Source organism: Capricornis sumatraensis, chromosome 18 (assembly GCF_032405125.1).
Source record: "Capricornis sumatraensis isolate serow.1 chromosome 18, serow.2, whole genome shotgun sequence".
Taxonomy (NCBI): Eukaryota; Metazoa; Chordata; class Mammalia; order Artiodactyla; family Bovidae; genus Capricornis; species Capricornis sumatraensis.
In genome coordinates, this window is record NC_091086.1 from 30528708 (window position 1) to 30545968 (window position 17261).

Below are 17261 nucleotides of genomic sequence, written 5' to 3' on the forward strand. Positions count from 1 at the left end.
ATTTTTACCATTTTAATTATAATGTTCTTGTTGTGATTCTTTTTAGGTTGATCCTGTTTGAGACACTCTGTGCTTTCTGGACCTGGATGTTCTCCCAGAGGTCTCTTAAACTGTCCTCTTTTTTTTTCTTTCTGTTCAGCTTCACTGATTTCCATAATTCTGCCTGCCAGTTCCTCTGTATCATCTAATCTACAGTTGATTACTTCGAGTATTTTTTATTTCAGTTATTGTATTTTTCAGCTCTGTTTGGTTCTTATAGTTCCAACTCTGTAAAAAACTTCTAACTTCTCATTCTGTTCTTCCATTCTTCTCCCAAATACTTCAAGCATCTTTATGATCATTGAATTCTTTTTTTTTTGTTGGGGGGGAGTAGATTGCTTATCTTCACTTAGTTCTTTTTCTAGGGTTTTATCTTATTTCTTTATTTGAAATGTATTTCTCTGTCACCTCAATTCACCTAGTTCACAGTTTATATTTTTGTGTATTTGGTAGGTTGGTTATATTTCCTGATCTTGGAGAAGTGGCTTTATGTAGGAAATGTCCTACATGGCCCAGCAGCATACTCCCCTCTAATCACCAGAGCTATATGTTTAATGGGTACCCTCTATGTGGGCTGCATAGGTCTGTTTCTTATGCCTGATTGACAGCTGTGGCTGTCTTACTGGTATGCGTGGTTGGCCTGGTCCGACTGATTGCCAGACCCTGTCTTATGTGAAGGCTACCAGCTGCTGGTGGGTGAGGTTGGGTGGTAGGTGGGGCTGGATCATGGCTTGGCTGGCTGTGTGGCCTCCAGTCCTGATAATGGCCTGCAGGTGGTTGGAGCTGGATCCTGACATGGCGTTCTGGAGCTGGTGTGTTGGCCTGCTGTTTGGTGGACCAGGGCCCTGGGTGTCCAGGGTGGTGCCAGACTACTAGTGGGTGGGCCAGGACTTCACACAACTTGCTGTGGGGGGCTGTGGTGGTCCTGGGGCTTGGTGGCTGGTATGGGGGCCCAAAAGGACATGGGGCTGGTGCTGGCCCACTGATGGGCAGAATGAGATCCTGGAGTCTTTTGCTGTGGGGCCTGAAGTTTCTGCAGCTAGCGTTGGCCCCTCTGTGAGCATTCCTGGGCCCAGGGTTTGTGACTGCAGGGCTTTGGGTATCCCAAGGGTGGTGTCTGCCACAGGTGGGTGGAGTTGGGGCCTAGCAGATCGTGGGGCTGGTGCCTGACACCTGGTGTGTGTGTGTGTGTGTGTGTGTGTGTGTGTGTGTGGTGTGTAATTCATTCAGAAAACAATTGCCTGGCACCTGGTGTGTGTGTGTGTGTGTAATTCATTCAGAAAACAATTGCCTGGCATTGAAGGGGGGTGTGTGGGTGTGTGGGTGTGGGTGTGTGTTTGCAATTCATTCAGAAAACAATTGCCTGGCATTGACGGGGGGTGTGTGGGTGTGTGGGTGTGTGGGTGTGTTTGCAATTCATTCAGAAAACAATTGCCTGGCATTGAAGGGGTGTGTGTGTGTGTGTGTGTGTGTGTGTGTGTGGTTTCCGGTGGTCCCAGTGCTGTGGTGGCCCACTTGTAGGTGGGGCTGGGTCCTGGGTCCGATAGTGGGTGGGGTCATATCTTGAATTGGCTGGGGACTCAGGGTGTTCTCTATAGCGTCAGCCTGCTGGTGATCCTGCCCACCTAGCTGCCTGGCCTGGCGCATCGCATGGCTGCTGGTGGTTGGTAGGCAGGCCTGGTCTCTCACTGATGGGTTAGAGGGAGGATTCTAAAGTGACACTTAACAACACCTGTGTCTTGGTGGTGGAATAAGCTTCCCAGAATGGCTGCTGCCAGCATCTTTGTTCTCAGAGTGAGTTTCAGTTGTCTTCTGCCTCTCTGGGAGGCTTTCCAGGATGAGCAAGTAGGTCCTACCCAAGTTCCATTTAAACTACTGCTTCTTCCCTGGATCTTGGAACATATAAGATTTTGTGTGTGCTCTCTTAAGACTTAAGTCTCTATTTCCCACAACTCTCTGATTATCCAAAAAGGAAGCCCTACTGGCTTTCGGAGCCAAACGGTCTGGGTGGTGGGAGGGGAGTTCTTTCTGGTGCAGACCCCTGGATTGAGGGGCCTGATATGGAGTTAGGACACTTTGCTCCTTGGGGAGGACTTCTGCAGTTGTAATTTATTCTTCCATTTGTGGGTTGTATACCCTGGAAATATGGGTGATGACCATACTTCACCCTTTCTGCTTATCTTGTGATTTCTTCTTTATATCTTTAGCTGTAAAAGATCTTTCCTGCTAATTTTCAGTTCGCTTTTATGGGTAGTTGCTCTGTAAATAATCGTAATTTTGCTGTGCCTGCAGAAGGAGCTCACATGCTCATGGTCTTCCTATTCTGCCTTCTTGGTCACTTCTCACATCATAAAGACTTCTAGTGGGTTAACAGCATGACAGATTGGTTAACACAAAGAAATAAACTTTGGTTCATATATTCAGTTTAATGAAAAATAGAAAGATAAATAAAAAGAACCAGGAACAGGCTTCCTCTTTTCATTTGACCCTTGTTAGACTGAACACATTTGATGTCTGTAGTCTGTGCATTAGGCAGAGTGTCAGAAGCTTGGTTGTCTTGGAGTCTTTAGAGCTTAGCAGAGTTGATGAGAACTGTAAATGGTTGTCAAGACTTGGTGCTTCATGGAAAGAACACTTGAATATACAGTGAGTATGTTAGCTAAATGGTTATGGTATTACTGCTGGCTGAATGGGTCCATCCTTAGGAAAGTCCTGAAGCAGAACTCATGCTGAGGGTTTCTGCTCAGCTGTGTTAGAAAGCAGTCCTAGTCAGTATGCTGCCGTTTTAATCAGGATGCTGGATGCAGTGATGAAATCAAGGAGGACTGAATTCTTAAAGTTCACATTTAGGTAAAAGTTTAGACATCTTAGGAGATGAGTGTGAGCCATGATCGTGATGAAGACAAAAGAGAGAGCTCTTTTAGGTGCTTTTGTGCTTGACTTCACCATCCATCTTTTCTTTAGAAACTTGGTTTAAGTTTGCACTCCTTTTCATAGCAGTTCTAAACTTGCTGTAGACAGTACAGAAATGAGTGGATAATCTTTAGATACTCTGACAACTTAGCTAGTGACCATGACTTGTGATATGGTAGTAACATCAAGTAATATCAAGATAAAATGGAGAACGTCAGAATGCTGCTTTCCTTTTGGAATTAAAGATTCTGACAAACTGGTTTGAAAATAGTGTTAAAAACTTTATGATTAAATGACAACAAGAGCATAAGAAGAGATTTTTCTTCCTCTAAAGTCAGGTTAGTGTATTTGGGCAGAAACAAAGAGAAGAAGTTTTTCTTGGTTAAACTGGTTAATAGAGGACTTGAAGGCATTGTTTTTGTAGAAAAAAAATCTTTACCCTAAGCTGTAATTTTTCTAACTTCTGTTGCATGTTTTGCTGCATTTTCTTTTTCCATGCGCTCTTACTATTTTCATGGCAAACATATTTTTAAAGATGATCTCTGGGATAATTATTGCCATTAATTAGTTTTGATATTCCTTTTTAATGATATTTTCATTTATTCCTTTTGCTAGCTGGATTGCCTTTTGCAATTCTTACTTCAAGGCATACCCCCTTCCAACGAGGATTATTCTGTAATGATGAGTCCATCAAGTACCCTTACAAAGAAGACACCATACCTTATCCGTTATTAGGTGGAATAATCATTCCATTCAGTATTATCGTTGTAAGTTAAATCCACTTTTCCAAGTTTATCACTTTTGGGCAGTTGGCTTTAATTTTGTGTTAGCCTGTTAATGACTGAATGTATGTAACCCTCTAAAACATGTGTTTTAACTTTTTATGTTATTTGATCAAAATAATTTCAGCTATTTTAAGTGGGGCTAAAAGAGTAACAGTGTATAATTAGAAGAACCTTACTAAATATGTTTGGTTTTATGCTAATCTTTTCGAAGTCACTGATTTTTTTTAGCTCTAATTTGCTATTGTTTGAGTAATAATACAATAGATGAATACTGTATTGATGTATTTTTAGCATACTTTATACTTAGGATATTATTTTATGATTTATTGAGACTGTTTATGAACTGACTCTAGTTACTGAGTTCTAGAAAAGAAAAATTACTAACAGGTGTTAAAAGGCTTCTTTTAACCCATATTTAGTTTAAAGATATTTTAGATAATGGCAGAAATAGGGGAGAAAAGCCTAAGTTTTGTACATAATTAACAGTGAATATGAAAGCATTTTTACTGGTATTAAAACTGATAATTACTGTTTTCTGGGATTTCAGGTGAGAATGTCTAGAGAATGTGCTCTGGTTGGGGAGAAGATTTCAAGTGATTTGACTAGATGATTTTTATTATCTCTTGACTCAGAGATTCTATGACTTTAATTTTATGCTACATATCTTGTAATTTTAGAAAGTAAGATTTATGCTAAAAGCAGAAAATATGGTCTCATCCAGGAGATAGGCCAAAAAGATAAATAGCCAAAAAGATATATCTTGTCTGTTCTGAAGTTTATTAAAAAACAAAGCAAATCTTCTTGATTTAGAAATTTAATGTCTGATTGCAGAATGATCACAGCTCCTTATTAGCACTAAAAGTTAATCAATTCCTAATTTGTGGTGTATAATTAATAAAAGAATATCTCTGCTGTACAAATGTTTGTTTCGCAACACTGTGAGCTCCTTAAGGCAGAGATGGTGCCTTGTTCATCTTGTTATCCTTGCCGTTGCCATGGACACTGGGGATGTTCTAGGTGCTGGAATGAAACTGGAGAGATTATGTAGTAATATTGGTGACTCTCCTACAATATAGTGAAGTTTTAAGAAATCAGTGGCCCATTTAACCTAGACAGATCTTTACACTAAGTTTTTAGTATGAAAAGAAAGAAAGCCTATGATCCTTCTATTAAAGAGGGAGTATGAGTAGACCCTTTTTTAAGTATATATTTCTGAGAGATTAATAGCTCTTTACATATAAAAATTTTAGCAGGACTTTTCTGCAAATAATAGCGGATTTTAGACAAGATTCAAGTACTCAAATGCTGCTACAAATGTACTTGTCTTTCAGTTCTACTTTTGTTTGTGTCTCAGTAAGAAGGATGCTGCATGAGCAAAACTACAGAAATCTGCTACAGACCAGAGGCCTGTCAAAGGACAGGGTGCTGTGCAGCCTGCATAACAAGTGCAGGATCCATAGACACTCAGGAAAAACTTGTTATGTATATTTTATTAACTTGGAAGTTTTGATTATATCACCATCACGTGTGAAAAGGTTATCTTTATATTGACAAAACAGCAAGTAAGTTGAGTGTGATGGTGGTTTAGTTGCTGTGTTGTGTCCGACTTTTGAAACCCCATGGACTAGCTTGCCAGGCTCGTCTATACATGGGATTCTCTAGGCAAGAATACTGAAATGGGTTGCCATTTCCTTCTCCAGTAGATCTTCCCCAGCCAGGGATCAAACCCAGGTCTCCTGCATTGCAGGCAAATTCTTTACTGACTGAGTTACAAGGGAAGCCTAAGTTGAGTATAAAAAGAACAGACTCTTTAAAAGTGCTGTACAAGTACTTTTTTCATATCAAGAGGGCATCAGAGGGCAGATACACTGAAACCATACTCACAGAAAACTAGTCAATCCAATCACACTAGGACCACAGCCTTGTTTAACTCAATGAAACTAAGCCATATGCATGGGGCAACCCAGGGCGGGCAGGTCATGGTGGAGAGGTCTGACAGAATGTGGTCCACTGGGGAAAGGAATGGCAAACCACTTCAATATTCTTTCCTTGAAAACCCCATGAACAGTATGAAAAGGCAAAATGGAAGGATACTGAAAGAGGAACTCCCCAGGTCAGTAGGTGCCCAATATGCTACTGGAGATCAGTGGAGAAATAACTCCAGAAAGAATGAAGGGATGGAGCCAAAGCAAAAACAATACCCAGCTGTGGATGTGACTGGTGATAGAAGCAAGGTCTGATGCTATAAAGAGCAATATTGCATAGGAACCTGGAATGTCAGGTCCATGAATCAAGGCAAATTGGAAGTGGTCAAACAGGAGATGGCAAGAGTGACCATCGACATTTTAGGAATCAGCGAACTAAAATGGACTGGAGTGAGTGAATTTAACTCAGATGACCATTATATCTACTACTGCGGGCAGGAATCCCTCAGAAGAAAGGGAGTCGCCATCATGGTCAACAAAAGAGTCCGAAATGCAGTACTTGGATGCAATCTCAAAAACGACAGAATGATCTCTGTTCGTTTCCAAGGCAAACCATTCAATATCACGGTAATCCAAGTCTATGCCCCAGCCAGTAACGCTAAAGAAGCTGAAGTTGAATGCTTTTATGAAGACCTACAAGGCCTTTTAGAACTAACACCTAAAAAAGATGTCCTTTTCATTATGGGGGACTGGAATGCAAAAGTAGGAAGTCAAGAAATACCTGGAGTAACAGGCAAATTTGGCCTTGGAATGCAGAATGAAGGCGGGCAAGACTAACAGAGTTTTGCCAAGAAAATGCACTGGTCATAGCAAACACCCTCTTCCAACAACACAAGAGAAGACTCTACACATGGACATCACCAGATGGTCAACACCGAAATCAGATTGATTATATTCTTTGCAGCCAAAGATGGAGAGGCTCTATACAGTCAGCAAAAACAAGACCAGGAGCTGACTGGCTCAGATCATGAACTCCTTATTACCAAAGTCAGACTTAAAGAAGGCAGGGAAAACCACTAGACCATTCAGATATGACCTAAATCAAATCCCTTACGATTATACAGTGGAAGTGAGAAATAGATTTAAGGGCCTAGATCAGATAGATAGAGTGCCTGATGAACTATGGAACGAGTTTCGTGACATTGTTCAGGAGACAGGGATCAAGACCATCCCCATGGAAAAGAAATGCAAAAAACCAAAATGGCTGTCTGGGGAGGCCTTACAAATAGCTGTGAAAAGAAGAGAGGTGAAAAGCAAAGGAGAAAAGGAAAGATACAAGCATCTGAATGCAGAGTTCCAAAGAACAGCAAGAAGAGATTAAGAAAGCCTTCTTCAGCGATCAATGCAAAGAAATAGAGGAAAAGAACAGAATGGGAAAGACTAGAGATCTCTTCAAGAAAAGTAGAGATACCAAGGGAACATTTCATGCAAAGATGGGCTCGATAAAGGACAGAAATAGTATGGACCTAATAGAAGCAGAAGACATTAAAAAGAGGTGGCAAGAATACACAGAAGAACTGTACAAAAAAGATCTTCACAACTAAGATAATCACAATGTGGTGTGATCACTCACCTAGAGCCAGACATCCTGGAATGTGAAGTCAAGTGGGCCTTAGAAAGCATCACTTCGAGCAAAGCTAGTGGAGGTGATGGCATTCCAGCTGAGCTATTTCAAATCCTGAAAGATGATGCTGTGAAAGTGCTGCACTCAATATGCCAGCAAATTTGGAAAACTCAGCAGTGGCCACAGGACTGGAAAAGGTCAGTTTTCATTCCAATCCCAAAGAAAGGCAATGCCAAGAATGCTCAAACTGCCTCACAATTGCACTCACCTCACATGCTAGTAAAGTAATGCTCAAAATTCTCCAAGCGAGGCTTCAGCAATACATGAACCGTGAACTTCCTGATGTTCAAGCTGGTTTTAGAAAAGGCGGAGGAACCAGAGATCAAATTGCCAACATCCACTGGATCATGGAAAAAGCCAGAGAATTCCGGAAAAACATCTATTTCTACTTTATTGACTATGCCAAAGCCCTTGTCTGTGTGGATCACAATAAACTGTGGAAAATTCTGAGAGAGATGGGAATACCAGACCACCTGACCTGCCTCTTGAGAAATCTGTATGCAGTTCAGGAAGCAACAGTTAGAACTAGACATGGAACAACAGACTGGTTCCAAATAGGAAAAGAGTATGTCAAGGCTGTATATTGTCACCCTGCTTATTTAACTTATATGCAGAGTACATCATGAGAAACGCTGGACTGGAAGAAACACAAGCTGGAATCAAGATTGCCAGGAGAAATATCAATAACCTCAGATATGCAGATGACACCACCCTTATGGCAGAAAGTGAAGAGGAACTGAAAAGCCTCTTGATGAAAGTGAAAGAGGAGAGTGAAAAAGTTGGCTTAAAGCTCAGCATTGAGAAAACGAAGATCATGGCATCCTGTCCCATCACTTCATGGGAAATAGATGGGGAAACACTGGAAACAGTGTCAGACTTTATTTTTGGGGCTCCAAGATCACTGCAGATGGTGCCTGCAGCCATGAAATTAAAAGACGCTTATCCTTGGAAGAAAAGTTATGACCAACCTAGACAGCATATTGAAAAGCAGAGACATTACTTTGCCGACTAAGGTCCGTCTCGTCAAGGCTTTGGTTTTTCCAGTAGTCATGTATGGTTGGAGAGATAAGAGTTGGACTGTGAAGAAAGCTGAGCACCGAAGAATTGATGCTTTTGAACTGTGGTGTTGGAGAAGACTCTTGGGAGTCCCATGGACTGCAAGGAGATCCAACCAGTCCATTCTGAGGGAGATCGCCCCTGGGATTTCTTTGGAAGGGATGATGCTTAAGCTGAAACTCCAGTACTTTGGCCACCTCATGCGAAGAGTTGACTCATTGGAAAAGACCCTGATGCTGGGAGGGATTGGGGGCAGGAGGAGAAGGGGACAACAGAGGATGAGATGGCTGGATGGCTTCACTGACTCGATGAATCTGAGTGAACTCCGGGAGTTGGTGATGTACAGGGAGGCCTGGCGTGCTGCGATTCATGGGGTCGCAAAGAGTCGGACACGACTGAGCGACTGAACTGAAGTGATATCAACAAAGACACACAGTGGCAGTGGTTTTATGTACCAGTTTAACGTAATTTCAGATTATTCACTAACTCAATTTCTTTCAGGTAGTACATGGTTAGACTTGTTTATGTTTAATTTTGTTTTCTAGAAAGTAAATCATTTCTTTAAGAAAAAATCAGGACTATTATTGGGACTTCAGACCAGGCCTTTGATGTGACTTGCAAGTGATCCATAAATATATGAGTGATTGAGGGAACCTGGTAAAGAATCAGAATTAATATAGTATCACAGAAGCCAAGGGAGAAGTTCAATGAGGACAAAATGGTCAGTGATGTCATATAGTGCTGGGAAGTTAAGATTTGGGTTGATAAAAATCTCTTTGATCTGATGAGACCATTTTGACTTTTTGGAGAGCTATTCAGTAGACTAAAGGGTTTAGAGGTATTTAGAGATATTTAGGAAGGAGTGGAAGTATGGCAGTGAGTGATTTTAGACTATTCTTTTAGGAAGGTGGGTCCTGAGTAGAAGACAGATAACTATAGTGACAGTATAGAGACATATAAAACTATCTTGGTTGATGGAGATATAAAGATGGTGAGAAAATACTCTGGTACATAGGTTTTAAGTGATTAAATCCTTCTCATTTAGATAGCTACTAGCTTTGATATTAAAAAATATTTTGTTTTACTCCCCCAAACATCATCTTTAGTACTTTAATAATTTATCCTTAATCTGATTAAATAATGTTTGACCAGCAATCCCAGCTTTACGATTAGAGTAGTTAGTTTAAGTGTGAACTTCACCAGAGGCTGAGTTGTCCTAAACAGCTCAAAGGGCAAGATAGGGTTTGACAATGAAATGAAAATATGGCTGTCATGTGTCGGTGGAAGGCACAGACATCTCCCTACATTTGATTTAGAATGTCTCTGTTATCTGTTTCTCTCAATACAGATGGCATACATAATAAAAAAAAAATGATGTACTTTGACCTAGCATTTGTTAGATTTAGAGTCCCTCTGAGGTTAAGGGTTAAGTTTCAAAATAAGGTTAAGGGTTATTAAGGGTTAAGGGTTAAGAATTAAGGGTTAAGGGTTAAGTTTTAGCATATTCTACATCTGTAGGTCAACTTTTAATCTGTGTCCAGTACACTGAATGTTACTAGTGAATTGATTTTCAGTCATCAGTGGCAAGAACTAGAGTCTAGGTGGCCCTAAACAATGATCATTATGACTAGGAAGACTCACAAAGATTAATATTTGTTTTTAGAAAGCAGTTGAGTGCTTACACAAGAAGAACTGACAGCTGAGAAGTGAAGTTTCACTGCTCAAATTGTGCTTGACTAATATACTTGGTATCTATTTCAAATTATTAAAGGTCATCTCCACAACAAAACATTAGAGATATCTTGTCTTGGTGCTTATTTATCAAGGCAATTGCTGGAACACCTTAATGGCCTGAGGAGATGTAATATATTTTAATTCAAGGCCTCTAGGACAGTCACCAGGGAGTACCCTAAGCACACTTGTGGAGGTATGGTATCCCCTGAAGTGAATGTGGTTTTCCTCTCCTGTGAGACCTATGCTCAGCAAAGGCTTTATTAAGTCATCCACATTAAGGATTATAACAAGGAATATATTCCTATGGGATTTAATATATTTAAGGATATTTACTTTTTACCCAAGAGGTAGCACCTTGAATTGAAATTTATTGACCACCAGCTCTGTTTTAGGCATCTGTGGTGGTGTTAACTTTCTGTTCAACTAAAAATTTATTCTTGGTTTTGTAGAGTTCATAGTCTAGTTGTCAGAGTTACAACATTGTAATTGTGGAATTCTAGGAGCCATTGAGTCAGATGAAGAAAGAATTTTTGATATCAGGTTCTTGAAATCCCTTTCAGGATACAACCATTTATCTCACCCCCAAAGACAATTAATAATTGCTAAATGGAAATGTTTGAATGCTTTGTAAAATCATTTATATAAATTTAAGATGAAGCAGTGAAACTCTTTGATTTATATCCATGGCCCAAGATAAATTAGCAAGCAGAATTTTTTGTTTAAGTGTTTATTTTGGTCTCAGGTAGCTAGAGTGTGGCTTATTATTTTTTATAATGTTGCCATTCAGTATTTTTTCAGATTTCTTAGGATATTGGTCTGTGAATTTGTAAAGTACTTGAAAACCTTTTTATGCCTTTAAACCCATTATACTGGTGTGCACTTACACACACACACTACTGGTATCTGAGAAGGCTATGACTCCCATTTTACAAAAGTCAGTGAAAAATAAAGAGGAAGGAGTCACTTGAAATGTTTTCTTGGCAAAAGAGAACATCAGGTGTGTATATGGTCTTTTAATGAGACTTGTTAAGGAAGCCAGCCCTAAAGGTTTCCTGGAGAGGCAGGCCTGGGAGATATTGTCAGCTGATCTCTGCCCTCTGTGCCCTTTAACCTCAGTGTTAGATCCTTGCTTTTATTATTTTAGCTTTTTCTCTTAAAATGTTTTACTTTTTTTAACATGATGAATATTTTTGGTTCAAAGTAATGTCTGATGCAAATGCAGACTCTGAGGTAAAAGTGCTTATGTAAGGGATATTCTAATCAGAAAGTTTGTATTCTTTGAAAAGCCATTGTTTTTATACTCTGTGGTACATCAGTAAGCCTACTTATTGAGGCTCGGTTTATTTGAATACAAGAAGTAAGGCCTTATTGTTTCAAGGTAGACTTTGGAATTATTTAGGCTTTGTCATTGCTCTGTAAGCAGTATCAATTGAGGATACCTTTTTTGTGGTCTAGAATTAGGAATCCTAAGTTGTTCTCCATTTGAAAAGGAAAAAGGAGAGGGAGGTATTTTTAAAACAAACATTTTATTGTGATTTACCATTTTCTTCTCTATTCTTTACTTTGTTTGACGTGCCTGGATACTGCTTTAACATTATTTTTCTGTTTTGTTTTTTTTTTCAGATGATTGTTGGAGAAACCCTGTCTGTTTATTTTAGCCTCTTGCACTCGAATTCCTTTATCAGGAATAACTACATAGCCACTATTTACAAAGCCATTGGAACATTTTTATTTGGTGCAGCTGCTAGTCAGTCCCTGACTGATATTGCCAAGTATTCGATAGGCAGACTGCGGCCTCACTTCCTGGATGTTTGTGACCCAGACTGGTCAAAAATCAACTGCAGTGATGGTTACATTGAAAACTACATATGTCGAGGGAATGCACAAAAAGTGAAGGAGGGCAGGTGCGTGTTAAATTTTTAATGCTTGTTTTATCTTGTGCATTCTTGAAATACAAGCTTTCTGTGATTGGAAGATGAGCTATCTAGTAGCTTAAAGAGATAGAAGCTACTATAATCACTGGGAGGTGAATTGAAATCATGTTTGATCTATTTTCTCTACTTACTCTTTTTTCCTGTTTTATCCCAGTACTCTGTTTAAGAGCATTTTAATGTAATTCTTTTCATTTTCACTGTTTAATAATGTAAAATGAACCCTTTAGATCACACAGTCCAGGATCAGCAAACTTTTTCTTAAGATCCCAGATAATAAATATTTTAGGCTTTGTGGGCCATATGTTGGCTACTGTTCAGCTCTGCCTTTGTAACAGAAAAAAGGAATCATAGACAATCCTTGAACAAACGAGTGTAGCTGTGTTCCAATGAAACTTTATTTACTATGTAGATAGTGGCTGCCCTATGGGTTATATAGTTTGCTTATGTTTGATCTAGTTCAACTATGTAATGGAGCTCTGCTAGATCTCTTAGTGTTCTTAGAGTATGTTTTTTTTTTAAGTTAATTTCATTCATATATTGATAGATCTGGGACCTCAGATTGCTTTCTTACTGCACACTTGGGCTACTTTCTACATTGGGAGCGCTGTTAGACATGGATGAAAGAGAATATTTGGAACCCAAAAGGTCTAATGCCTTTAATTTATGGATGAGCAGACAAAGGCCCAGTAACATTGAACAAAGCCACACTAACGTAAATACACTACTATATGTAAAATAGTTAACTAGAGGGAAGATACTTTATAGTAGAGGAAACTCAGCTTGGTGCTCTACGGGATGTGTGGGCAGTTGGGAGGGAAGCTCAAGAGGGAGGGGATATATGTATACCGTATAGCTGATTCACTTTGTTATATAGGGGAAACTAACACAATATTGCAAAACAATCATACTCCAATAATAAAATTCTTTTAAAATGACTAAAAAGCCACTGATAAGTAGCAGAGCCAGTTCCTCATCCCATATCTCAGAATTGTCAATCTTACTTATTCTATGTTTGATCTTCTTGTATTTTAAGATACCTATTAACATTTTCCTTTATTTATTCATCCAACAAATACTTTCTCTCAGAAAAACATCCTCTGATTGTTTTTTTTATATTTGATTCCCAGACGCATTCTTGTCCTTGTTAGTTCTTTTGTAAGTCAAACAGGCCTGCTGCTGCTAAGTCGTGTCTGACTCTGTGCGACCCCATAGATGGCAGCCCACCAGGCTCCTCTGTCCCTGGGATTCTCCAGGCAAGAACACTGGAGTGGGTTGCCATTTCCTTCTCCAAAGCATGCATGCATGCCAAGTCACTTCAGTTGTGTCTAACTCTGTGCGACCCTATGGACAGCAGCTCCCCAGGCTCCTCTGTCCATGGGATTCTCTAGGCAAGAATACTGGAGTGGGTTGCCATTTCCTTCTTCAACTATGTAATGGAGCTCTGCTAGATCTCTTAGTATTCTTGGAGTATCTTTTTCAGGCCTGCTGGTGGTCCTCAATATTTGCATTTCATGGAGATGAAAAAACACTTTATTTAAGAGTATGCATTAGGCTGTGTGCTTGGAATTCAGCAGTGAACAAGACAGCTCTGATTTCTGTCTTCATGGAGCTTAGTCTAGCAGGAAAGATTTACAATAAACAAATATTGACAGTGGAAGCCATGTAATTAAAACAGTCTTGCTCCTTGGAAGAAAGCTATGAGCAGCCTAGACAGTGTATTAAAAAGCAAAGACATTACTTTGCCAACAAAGGTCCATATATGGTTTTTCCAGTAATCATGTGTGGATATGAGAGTTGCACCATAAAGAAAGCTGAGTGCCGAAAAATTGATGCTTTTGAACTGTGGTGTTGGAGAAGACTCTTGAGAGTCTCTTGGACTGCAAGGAGATCCAACCAGTCCATCCTAAAGGAAATCAGTCCTGAATATTCTTTGGAAGGACTGATGCTGAAGCTGAAACTCCAACATTTTGGCCACCTGATGCAAAGAACTGACTTTTTAAAAAGACCCTGATGCTGGGAAAGATTGAAGGCAGGAGGAGAAGGGGACGACAGAGGATGAGATGGTTGCATGGCATCACTGACTTAATCGACATAAGTTTGAGCAAGCTCTGGGAGTTGGTGATGGATAGGGAAGCCTGATGTGCTGCAGTCCATGGAGTCACAAAGAGTTAGACACGACTGAGCTACTGAACTGAACTGTTAATGGAAGAGAATCTCCCTGTTGTTAACAAGGCCAAAGAATAAACAGGTTGTTGAATGACAGGCTCTGAGGTGATGATACGAGGACTGATATGGGTATAATGTCTTAATGAAGTGGGGAAAGTGACTTAAGTGGAAACTGGTTGAGAAGTAGATAGTGGAAGGTGGTTTTTGATTTGAGCTTAGGTAAGCAACCTTTTTTTTTTTTTAATAAGAGGGAAAGACTAGTCCAGCAATGGCTGTGAAGAAAGATGAAGATAATCAAGACCAACAGTGGACTCTTAAGGTATAGGATGTGGATATCTCATTCTCTGTTTTGATAGTGATATAGAGCCAAGTACTGTCTTAGGGAAAGGCTCTTTGATGACTAGTAGATGTAGTGAGCTTCAGTGAAGAGTTTGAAGACACAGGGAAATATAGAGAACTTTAACCATCCTGGCAAGAATAATGGAGTGGGTTGCCATGCCCTCCTCCAAGGAATCTTCCTGACTTAGGGAGCAAACCTACATCTCCTGCATTACAGGCAGATTCTTGAGCCAACAGGGAACCCCCCCCCCCCCCCCACACACACACCTATTACATACAACCATAGAATTCCAGAATATACAGTGAAGGAATTGGGTTGGAAGGGATAAAGTGGCTTGGTTGGAGAAGAGGAAGCTTATTTTAATGGTAGTGCTTTAGTCACTAAGTCGTGTCTGACTCTTGGGACACCATGGACGTAGCCTGCCAGAATTCTCTGTCCATGGGATTCTCCAGGCAAGATTACTGGAGTGGGTTGCCATTTCCTTCTGCAGGGGATCTTCCCAACCCAGGAATCAAACCCAGGTCTCCTGAATTGCAGGCAGATTCTTTACTGACTGAGCTATGAGGGAAGCCTTTATTTTGATAGAGGTTACTTCTAATTTGACAGTTTGCAAAGAATTGCCATTTTAATATTAACTCCTCTGCTGCTAAGTCACTTCAGTCGTGTCCGACTCTGTGTGACCCCATAGACGGCAGCCCACCAGGCTCCCCCATCTCTGAGATTCTCCAGGCAAGAACACTGGAGTGGGTTGCCATTTCCTTCTCCAATGCATGAAAGTGAAAAGTGAAAGTGAAGTCACTCAGTTGTGTCCGACTGTTAGCGACCCCATGGACTATAGTCTACCAGGCTCCTCTGTCCGTGGGATTTTCCAGGCAAGAGTACTGGAGTGGGGTGCCATTGCCTTCTCCCATTAACTCTTCTAATCCATGAATATGATATTATCTTTCCATTTTTTTGATGTTCTGTTGTTTCTCTTAGCAGTAGTTTTTAGATTTTGGTGTCCCTGTCTTGCATACATTTTGCTTAAATGTGTCACTAATTTTTAAGATTTCTTGATGTGATTGTGAAAAGTTTTAAAAAAACATTTAAATTGATTTCTAGTTGTATTTAAAAATAAAACAATAAGTCTTTTATATGATTTTATCTGGCCTTTTATCCTTTAAACTTGCTAATGTAACTTCCTATATAGATTCCTCAAGATTTTCTCTGTTCCTCTTAATATTGTCTGTGGATAAACAGTGTTGTTTTCTTTTTTTCCTTTTCTTTATTGCTTTTTATTTCTTTTCCTTACTGTATTATACTGGCTAAGACTGCTAATACAATGTAGAAAGAAGTGGTGAGAGCCAATATGCTTGTCTTATTCCTGACCTTAGGTAGAAAGCACTCAGTCTTTCACCATTAAATATAGTACCAATATGTTTTTGGTAGATGCGCTTTATTAGATTTTTGTCATAAATGTGTGTTTAGTCAGATGCTTTTTCTATGGCTGTTGAGGTCATACTGCTTTTCTTTTTTCTCTTAAAAGAGTGTATCCCTTTAATCTTGGACTATTAAAGCAACTTTTCATTCCTGGGATAAACTTCACTTCGTCATGGTATATTATACTTTTTGTATTAACTGGACTCAATTTGCTAATGTTGTGTTAATGATTTTTACTTCTGTGTTCATGAATGTTACTTGTCTATAGTTTTCTTGTGAAGTTTTTGGCTAGATTTGGTATCAACATTTGGTAATAAATGTTAAGTAGAATTCACCACTAAATACACTTAGACTTGAAATTTTCTTTGTAGTAATGTTTTAAACTATGGTTTTATTTTTTAAAGTAGATGAGGATTATTCAGGTTATCTCTTTCTTAGGTGAACTGTCATCATTTGTCTTTTAAGAGATTTGTAAATTTTATCTAAATCATCAAGTTTGTTGACATCAAGTTGTTCACAGTTTCTCTTTCCTTATTGTCCTTTTATTGTTTGTAAGAAGTGTAGAGCTAACCCTTCTTACATTCCTGTCATAGATAATTTTTGTCTTAATCTCTTTTTTTCTTGAGTGGTCTGGCCAGAAGTTTTATCAGTTTTATTAATCTTTTTATTAGTTTTATTGGTTTGTTTTGGGATCGTTGACTTTATTGTTTTTCTGTAATTTGATTTCATCTATTTCTGCTATTCTGCTTTCTTTCAGTTTTATTTCCTCTTCTTTTTCTTGTAGTTTCATAAGGTAAAAACCTAGATCATTAGCTATGTCACAGATTACTATATATTGTAACTTTATCTTTAACTAAAATTATTTTCTAATTTCTTTTGTGTTTTCCTCTTTGATCAGTGAGTTATTTCAGTTCAGTCACTCAGTCGTGTCCGACTTTTTGCGACCCCATGGACTGCAGCACGTGAGGCCTCCCTGTCCATCGCCAACTCCCAGGATTACTCAAGCTCTTGTCCATTGAGTTAGTGATGCCATCCAACCATCTCATCCTCTGTCGTCCCCTTCTCCACCTGCCCTCAATCTTTCCCAGCATCAGGGCCTTTTCAAATGAGTCAGTTCTTTGTATATCTTTCTGTAATTGACTTTTTGATCTATGTCTATATGAATTTTCTGTGGAGATGTTTTGTCAGTTATTCTTAGGAATTTGAAACCTCTAATTGTTGATTGTTCTTGTTCTTTCATTTTTGTTAGCTTTTGTTTCATATATT

The 17261-nt window shown here is 39.3% G+C and overlaps 1 protein-coding gene across 2 annotated transcripts in view; it reads left to right on the forward strand.

The window, feature by feature from the left end:
- The window catches only part of PLPP1 (phospholipid phosphatase 1), a 118432-nt gene that overhangs the window by 62814 nt on the left and 38357 nt on the right, over positions 1 to 17261 (forward strand). The window contains exons 2-3 of one of the 2 annotated variants that reach the window (XM_068990611.1): positions 3568 to 3719; positions 11760 to 12040. In XM_068990611.1, the coding sequence (XP_068846712.1) occupies positions 3568 to 3719; positions 11760 to 12040 (433 nt within the window). The remainder of the gene's footprint in view (positions 1 to 3567; positions 3720 to 11759; positions 12041 to 17261) is intronic. The other variant, XM_068990610.1, reaches the window with a different exon arrangement.